The sequence below is a fragment of the Triticum dicoccoides genome, chromosome 3A (assembly GCF_002162155.2).
Source record: "Triticum dicoccoides isolate Atlit2015 ecotype Zavitan chromosome 3A, WEW_v2.0, whole genome shotgun sequence".
NCBI classification, from domain to species: Eukaryota; Viridiplantae; Streptophyta; class Magnoliopsida; order Poales; family Poaceae; genus Triticum; species Triticum dicoccoides.
Genome location: NC_041384.1, coordinates 23,730,629 through 23,738,895, shown reverse-complemented (window position 1 = coordinate 23,738,895; position 8,267 = coordinate 23,730,629). Strand labels below are relative to the sequence as shown.

The window sequence follows — 8,267 nt, the reverse complement described above, 5'->3', positions numbered from 1 at the left end:
CCTTAACATACACAATTATGGAAGAAATCATTCTACTGAATCTAAATAATGGAAATGCATAGAGAAACTCCTAATAGGGGCATACACATCGCAAATAGCATTTCTATTTCCTTTTTTTTTTTTTTGCTGAGGGCTATTTCCTGTTATGATATAGCACAGTTCTGCTGAGATGATTGAATAAGCCATTTATCCCACATGAATGACAACTGATTATCTTGCTAAGACTAAAATACGAAAGAGGAACAGTCTGTAAGAGAAGGAAGCCTAGGATTGAGAATGATATAACTTTGGTTCAATCATATGTATGACAGCACAACACGTTACATTGATACAAGAAGACTTCAAAGTGCACAAAAATAAGGCCACGGTGTGGATAGAAACAGAAGGATTCAAGTTACATCAGCTGACTTAGAGTAGAGAAAAAACAATAACTGGCCTAGATGGAGCTGCATCTACTACTGAATCCTCTCTGCAGCGAGCTCGCGGTTCCTGACGAAACCGACGTAAACTCTCTGAACATGAGATATGTTGTCCTCTTTCTTCCGGCGAACCCTGTCCACAAGCTCTTCCGCTGTAGAATCCAAGGTCAGCTCTTCAAGCGTGGTCACGTGTTCGATCCCGCACGGCAACGACTTCAACTCCGGACAGAGCAGGAGCTTCAGATCAACCAAGCTGGGCATCGCCCCACTTCTTATCGTCATCTGGCTGAGACGTGGAGCTCCCCAGATCTTCAGCACCCGAAGCTTCTGAAACGACGTTGCTCGGAAGTGCATCCTGTTGCCATCAAATGCATCATAAAGCTGAAGCTTCACCAGCTGCTGCAGCTCCTCGAGGTAGCAGAACATGTCCTCCTCGAGCTTTGACCAGACGAGCCGTAGGATGGTGAGGCTTTTCAGTTTGCTAATCGATAAGAAGAACCGGGGCAGTGACTCTTTCTCTAACGTCCCTAGCAGGAAAAGCTTCTGGAGTAACGGAGGAGGGTTGAGTGCGTCGAGCTGCAGAACCTCCTGGTCATCATCCGCATGGATCCCGAGCCGGGTGAGATGGACCATATTGGTGATGGCCATGAAGAGCTTTTCACAATGGCGACCTTGGACTCTACTGATGCGGAATGATCTCAACCGAACCAGAGCTCCAAGGTAACGGACCATTTCAGAGCTGGATTCCACCAGCAATAATGTCTGCAGGCTTGCCAAAGACCACATGCCAATAGGTGCTGGCACGCCAATAGAAGGAATGAACTGCATAGCCGGTATCTGTGGCTTCACGGTGACAATAAGATGGGTCAACTTAGTGAGCCTTGTGATTTCCACTGGAAGGTTGGTGATTTGGCTTTTCCAAGCATCCAACACAAGCAGATTCTGTAGCCTTCCAATCAGCCGTGAGATATTAGCAATTTTAGTCCGTCTAAGGCCCAGATAACGCAGGTTGAACAAGTCAAACACCTCATTTGGCAGAGACTCAATTGAACTATCTTGCAGGTTCAAGACAGACATTAACTGAACAGACCTTGAGAATGAACGGAGTGAGCCAAAAGTCAGCGAATTCTGGAAAATAAGCAAGGAGCGGAGATGTGGCACAGACTCTGCAAGGTGTGCAATATCCCCTCTTTGGATTGATAAACGGCGTGCTTTCCCAATAAGATTAGTCCTTGAGTAATCGAGGACTATGCAAAAATTCTCTTCGCGTGCCTTGGAGAGGGCCAACACACGAAGGATGTCATGCATCTGGAAATCATCAACATATCCTGATTCATTCCTCTTAACCTCCACCAGCAGACACCGATTGATGAGTTCGGTCAGGTAATCCTCTGCGACCTCCTCCAGTGTTTTATGCTCACTAGCCTCAATAAATCCTTCTGCGACCCAAAGCCGTACCAGCCACTTCCTTTGCATCACATGATTCTCTGGGAACATGCAGCAGTAAAGAAAGCAGTTCTTCATGTTGTGTGGTAAGTCTTCCAAACTAACCTTCAGGATTATGTTCATATCCAGGATGCAATTGTTTGTAAATTGAAGCTCAAGAGTTTTGTATACATTCTCCCACTCCAGAAAAGTTGCGCTCTTGAATGACAGGAGACGCCCAATGCACACAATAGCGATCGGCAAGCCATTGCATTTCTCCACAAACTTGTTTGCCCAATATTGCAATTCTGGTGGACAGTCTCTGTTTTCATTCTTCCAAAATGCCTCTTTACAGAACAGATCCCATGCATAGTGATTTTGCAAGGGTTGCAGGTTAATCATCTGGGCTTCAGAAGCAAGCAGTGCGACCTCATATATCCTTGATGTGAAAATTATCCGACCAAGTTTGCCACCAAAAAATGCATCTTTGCTGTCAAACCAAACATTCACACTCCAAACATCATCTAGGACAAGAACATACCTTTTCTTCTCTAGGTAACGGCGGATTGTCTCCACTAGGCTTCTGTAATCTGTGACATCAACATCCTTCGGAAATTCCTTCTTCCTGTCATTCTTCCGGAACTCTTCAACAATCTGTCTTAGCAGATCATTAGCCTCATAGCTATGAGACACGGTGATCCAAGCACAGGTGTCAAAGTCAGTCTTGATGGCGTTGTAGACATGCGCAACAAGTGTTGTCTTACCAACACCTCCCATGCCCCAAACAGTGATGATCATGTGTCGCTGCTCCTCATCTTTCATCCATTTCTTCAGCAAGTCTCTGTTCTCCGCAATCCCCACAAGATCATCTGCCCTTTTAAAATGTACAGACTCTGCAGGTCTAATGCTTAAGCTGCCTATTCTTGTCAGTTTTGCATCCCTCTCAACACCCTTGAGGTCATACCTGCGCCTTCTCTCTGCAGCACTCTTGAGGTTGGCTTTGATATCACGCAAATTGTTGGCTAGCCGGTACCATGTCTTGATCTGTCTGACCCTCCTAATTGCTTTAAGCAGAAACATCCCCTCATGGTCCTCCCCCAGCTTGAAGGTGAACTCGTCAATAACATCCTCGATGTTAAAGGCAAGGCCCCTGATCTGCTTCACGAATGCAACCGTTGTCTCGTCTGCATCCTTGAACCGCTCGACAGTTCGGAAGAAGGCCTGCATGCTCTCCAGCTCCTCCTTCATTTTCCGTATCTCACCAAACAGGCCTTGCAGAGCAGATGCTTCGACGAGAAACGACCTCCCTAGAACAGCTGCTTCATTTGCCAGGGCATCCCCAAGCTTCAGGATTAGCAACCAGATTACACCCTCTAACATGGTTGCCTAGATGGAGCTGGCTATACAAACCTTTGCTTGAGTAATGGAGTTGTTGGGTGATGACTCATGAGTATGCTATGAGGGCCACGGAACGTTTATATCTTTGGTTAGTGGACACTTCCAAACCAATCCTGTGGTGTGCAGTGTGCATATATTTCTAAAGTAACCTTACAGGAAGCTTGAATATTACTATTGTTTGTAGCAGACCCACTAAGCGCCGTCCTTGTCCCTTTCAAGACCTGAAAAGATGGAATCTTTTATCTTTCCAAGAAGATTCACCATCGAAACTGTCAATAGTTTACATCTATCTTAGCGTCTCTTGCTTTTGTCTTGGTTGCTATTTACATTTTACAACCATAGCATTGTTTTCAAGCTGATGTGGCCTCGAGTATCTGGGAATATACCACTTTAGATGCAAACTAGTAAAAGATTAAGGCAACGGTTGATGACGGGGCACCTACTAATTTAGTACTGTATTGTTTATAACAAGTCCACAAACAACTGAAACAAATAATGCGATGAACCCAATGGGGAGGAAGAAATATTGAAGGAAATGCCAGTGCATTGCCAGTAGATTACTGAGCCCACGTGGGATGAATGTTCTATTGGTCTTCCGTTGAGTGTCCGGGAAAATACCACTTTAGGCGAAAACCAATAAAAGACTAAGGCTGTGGTCGATGATGGGCACGTACTGATCTAACCTTTTATACTTTTGCAAGAAGATTCGCCGCCAAAACGGTCAATAGTTTAGATCTAGCTAGCGTCTCTTGCTCTTGTCCTTGGTTGCTATTTACGACTGTACGCAGCGTCGTTTTCCAGCTGATGTGGCCTTGAGTGTCCAGGAAAATACCACTTTAGACGGAAACCAATAAAGATTTAAGGCTATGGTTGAGGATGTGGCACGTACTAATCTAGCAAGTATCTTGTTTATAGTGGTGAAAATTTATATACTAGTGTGCAAGTAAGTCAAGTTTAATCTAAAAATACTTTTAAACTATTTTGACTTTTTGTTTAATTATTTTAAAAAAAAATCCCCATATAGGGTGTATCTACATGCAGGAGCCAAAGGGTATTTCCCCAGACAACTGGAACAAAGAAAACTTTCAAAACAATGAAGAGGAAGAAAATATTCAAGGGGACACTATTGAATTGCCGCTACATTACCGAGCATGTGCCGGTGGGATGAATGCATTGGTCTTCTTCCATCGACAAGATTTGGCCAGTACATCACAGTGTCGTTGTCGGCGGGCAGCAGGCTCTTTCGTCACCGCAATTTCCCGGCAGGCCGGTGGATAGATACCCACGTTTTGGTTGGGGCATTCTGTCGAACGCGTTCCGGGCGACACTGATCCATCAGAATTCAGAACCCTCTGCCTGCTGATCCTGCGCTCAGTTTGAAGCATCGAGAACCGAGATTTTGTGATTAAAATAGACAGGGTGCTCAGGATCGAAGGGTAAGCAACCCAAGGGAATGCGTTGTGATCCGTTGTTACTTACGGTAGAGCTCAGCGCTCAGGCTTCTCGGCGGAGACGCGTCCCGCGACTGCACCGCGTCCCTGAAGTGGTCTCCGCTGGGGACAAGGACACGCCTCGCCGCTGACTCCATGTGCCATGGCCGGCGATGGAGCCGGGGCGAAGAGGATGGGAGGAGGCAGACACGCAGGAGAACGACGGCACGGAGAAGAAGGAAAGGTGATGTGGACGCCACGTTGACGATACCGGCTGACATGGAGCCACGTGCTCAAAACTGCTATCGTTTTTTAGGACTAGCAAAACTGCTAGAAAATCTACTCATATCTCTAGCTGGGTCAGTTGGACAAACTGTACGTGCCCGGTTGACAGGTTATGAGATTGAACCCTTCCATCGGCAATTTTATTTTTCTCCGGATCAACCAAATATCGTACGTGAAATTAATTAAAGCGGGACCAAATGAAGCGGGGCGAAACTAAGAATATCACCTCACTTTAATAGTAGGTATAGATATAGATATAGATATAGAGATTGCCTGTGCGTTACAACGGGATAAACAGCCTCTCGCACATCTCCAGTGAGCCATCCGTGTTGTCACTTTTACAAATGCAGGGGTTAGTTTACAAAACCGAAACGTTTTTTCAGATCCACTTAAATAGGGACGGCGGGTTGATTCCTAAAATTACAAAGACCTTTATGTAAAAATGCCGCGACGGTGAACCAGGAGACTCAATCCGAGTTTTGTATCACACCCGAGCAATAGACCAGGGAAGGAGTTTCATTCATTTACGAAGTTTGGAAGCGAGGACGATCCAGGATCGACTGCTATCTGAAGAAGTGGAGTGGAATGGATCTGATTACTCATTGGCGTCTGCATTGACGTGAAACTAAGAATATCACCTCACTTTAATAGTAGGTATAGATATAGATATAGATATAGAAATTGCCCGTGCGTTGCAACGGGATAAACAGCCTCTCGCACATCTTTAGTGGGGCATCCGTGTTGTCACTTTTTATCTTTGTATATATGTGTATCATGTCGAAGGTGGTGACATGTATATCTATTTTACGATAAACAGGACCGTTCTCAAGGTAGTGAGATTGGTCATTATATTCTAGCATGCCATGTTGTAGCTACCACGGTCAAATTTAAGAAGGTGGGAAATCGAGAAAAAAAAACTTTAGACCCACGTTTGCACATGCTTGTAATTCATGTACTCCTTACTTTGTCAAAAAACTAATACAGACAGGAGCCAAAAATCAAACCTTTATTGCAAGAGGTTCACCGTGCACATTCATAACAGCGAATAATTTCTTTCCTTCTAAACATTTTCTTCTTTTGATTTTAGTTCCTTTTCTTCCTGGGCTAGGACATCGGAACTTTTTATTTCCTTCAAGGGGAAATTTATTCCATATTTTAATTCCTTTCCTTCTTGGGCAGATTTCCCCCCTTTCTTGCCCTCAGATAAGAGCAGAATTCACTCCTTTCCTTCAATCCTTCTTAACTCGTTTCCTTCTTGGGCTCAAGAATTTACTCCTTTTCTTATTTTTCTTTTCTATGAGCAAACCGGGTCCAACACCTCGGACTTTTGTTGATTCTTAAGGTGCTTATTGACTTGAAATCATAGGCATATGTAACGTGGTCGGATGAAGTATAAATAAGCGATATGGGACTACCGAATAACTAAACGAATGGTCTCCGTGAGGTAGCTTCGCTTGTTCCTAGAGACACACTCGCATGCCTTCCCATGGGAGAAATTTTGTGTGGCCCAGTACGTATATGTGCTTTTGGGTGCTCCACCTCACGACCGAGCAAGGGCTCAAAGCTTCAAACCTCCAGATATACAAAAACACCGAGAAAGGGGTCAAAAAAGAAAAATCTCCCGAGCAAGCAAGGGCTCGATCCCAAGCCAGCTGTGCCTGCGCGCCTGCTGGTCGTGCAGCCGGGGTAAAAAAAATACTCAGGAGCAAGCAAGGGCTCGATCCAGAGCCACCTGCTTACACCCGCGCGCCTGCAAGCCGAGCCGCCGCCGGCAGGACCTCCGACGCGCCTCCTTCCTCCTTCTCTGTTCTCCCTCACTTCACCTCTCTCCGTTCTTGTTGCCGGAGCAGCCATGGCGCCGAGCGGCTCTGCAAGAGCGGACACCGATGCGCCGGCTCCGCCGCCTGCAGACCCCTCCTCGCGGGACTCCAACTCTAGCCGACGTTGTTGTTCCGGCCGGACCTGCCGCCACCATCTGCCTCTCGTTCGTCCGCCCGCTCGAGCGACAACGTGCCCGCCCTGACGACCTCCAGCCGAGCCGCTCGCCTCGTCCTAGACCAGGGCCACGGGCGCCGCCCCTCACCTTCTTGTCCTCCGACACGGCTGGAAAGGGAGTGGAGGCGGGCCGCGAGCGCCGTCCCTCACCTTCTCGTCCTCTGCCACGGCTGGAAAGGGAGTGGAGGCGGGCGCAGCCGTGCTCGCCGAGGAGCCCAGCCGAAGTCTTTCCCCTTCCACCATCTCCTGCTACTGGATAAGATGCACAAAGGAGCGTGGACGCAATTTCTACAAATGCAGGGGTTAGTTTACAAAACCAAAACGTTTTTTCAGATCCACTTAAATAGGGACGGCGGGTTGATTCCTAAATACTACAAGGACCTTTATATAAAAATGTCACGACGGTGAACCCGGAGGGTCAATCCGCCGTTAAACTTTTTTGAAGTGTTAAAACAGTTTTTAATTTCATAAAGAATTATATGGTACAATGTTTTTTTAAAATAACGTCAATAAATTATCTTAAACATTTTTTTACATTTCAACGGAATTTTAAAAATCATGAACATATTATTAAATGTGTGAACATTTTAATATGTCACGGACATTTTTTTGAATTATCTGAACAAATGTTGCCATGCCACGAACATTTCTTCAAAACAATATTAAAATGTATAGGAACATTTTTCTCAAATGAAAAATCAATGAAAATTGAGAATGAAAAACCTAGAAGAAAAGTGAAAGAAAAGGAAACCACAGAAAACCGATAGGAAAATAAAAAACTAAAATTACTCAGAACATTATTACTCAGAACATACGTTTAGGCCTGTCCACTAAGGGTAACCCCTTGAGGCGACACACTATCTTCTACGTCGCAATAAGCCTATTCGGCGCTCATGAAATGCAAAGCGAGCTGCGGGCTAGTAGCAGTCGGCTCGTCCGCCTGACTCGCAAGAACTATGTCTTGCTTATTGCGAGACTTACATACACTTCTCTCATCTCTGGTTTTCAAAAGAATCCTTGGAGCGGTTCTGGAACGTTCCGCCTATTTCAGAAGGTTTTGACCGGATCTTTCTTTGTCTATTTTCTAAGTATTTTAATCATTTTTTCCAATTTTATTTTCCTTATTTCCCTATTTTTTTATTTTTTCCCTTTTAAAATCCATGTCAATGTTTTTACATGCAAGTTGAAGATTTTTCATACACAGGTATAAGATTTTTTTAAATACACGTTGAACATTTCCCAAATACCCTATATTTTTTATCCAAATACATGTTGAAAATTTTATAAATAAACCACAAACATCTTTTAAATACAC

At 44.9% G+C, this 8,267-nt stretch overlaps 1 protein-coding gene across 1 annotated transcript; it reads right to left on the bottom strand.

The window, feature by feature from the left end:
- Window positions 1-270: 270 nt before the first annotated feature.
- On the bottom strand, window positions 271-4,898 carry LOC119266796 (disease resistance protein RPM1-like). The gene is made up of 3 exons (XM_037548074.1): window positions 4,722-4,898; window positions 4,389-4,607; window positions 271-3,463 (listed from the first exon to the last, which is right to left on the bottom strand). The coding sequence occupies exon 3, from the start codon at window positions 3,222-3,224 to the stop codon at window positions 456-458; it is 2,769 nt and encodes a 922-aa protein (XP_037403971.1). The 5' UTR covers window positions 3,225-3,463; window positions 4,389-4,607; window positions 4,722-4,898; the 3' UTR covers window positions 271-455.
- Between the last annotated feature and the right edge of the window lie 3,369 nt (window positions 4,899-8,267).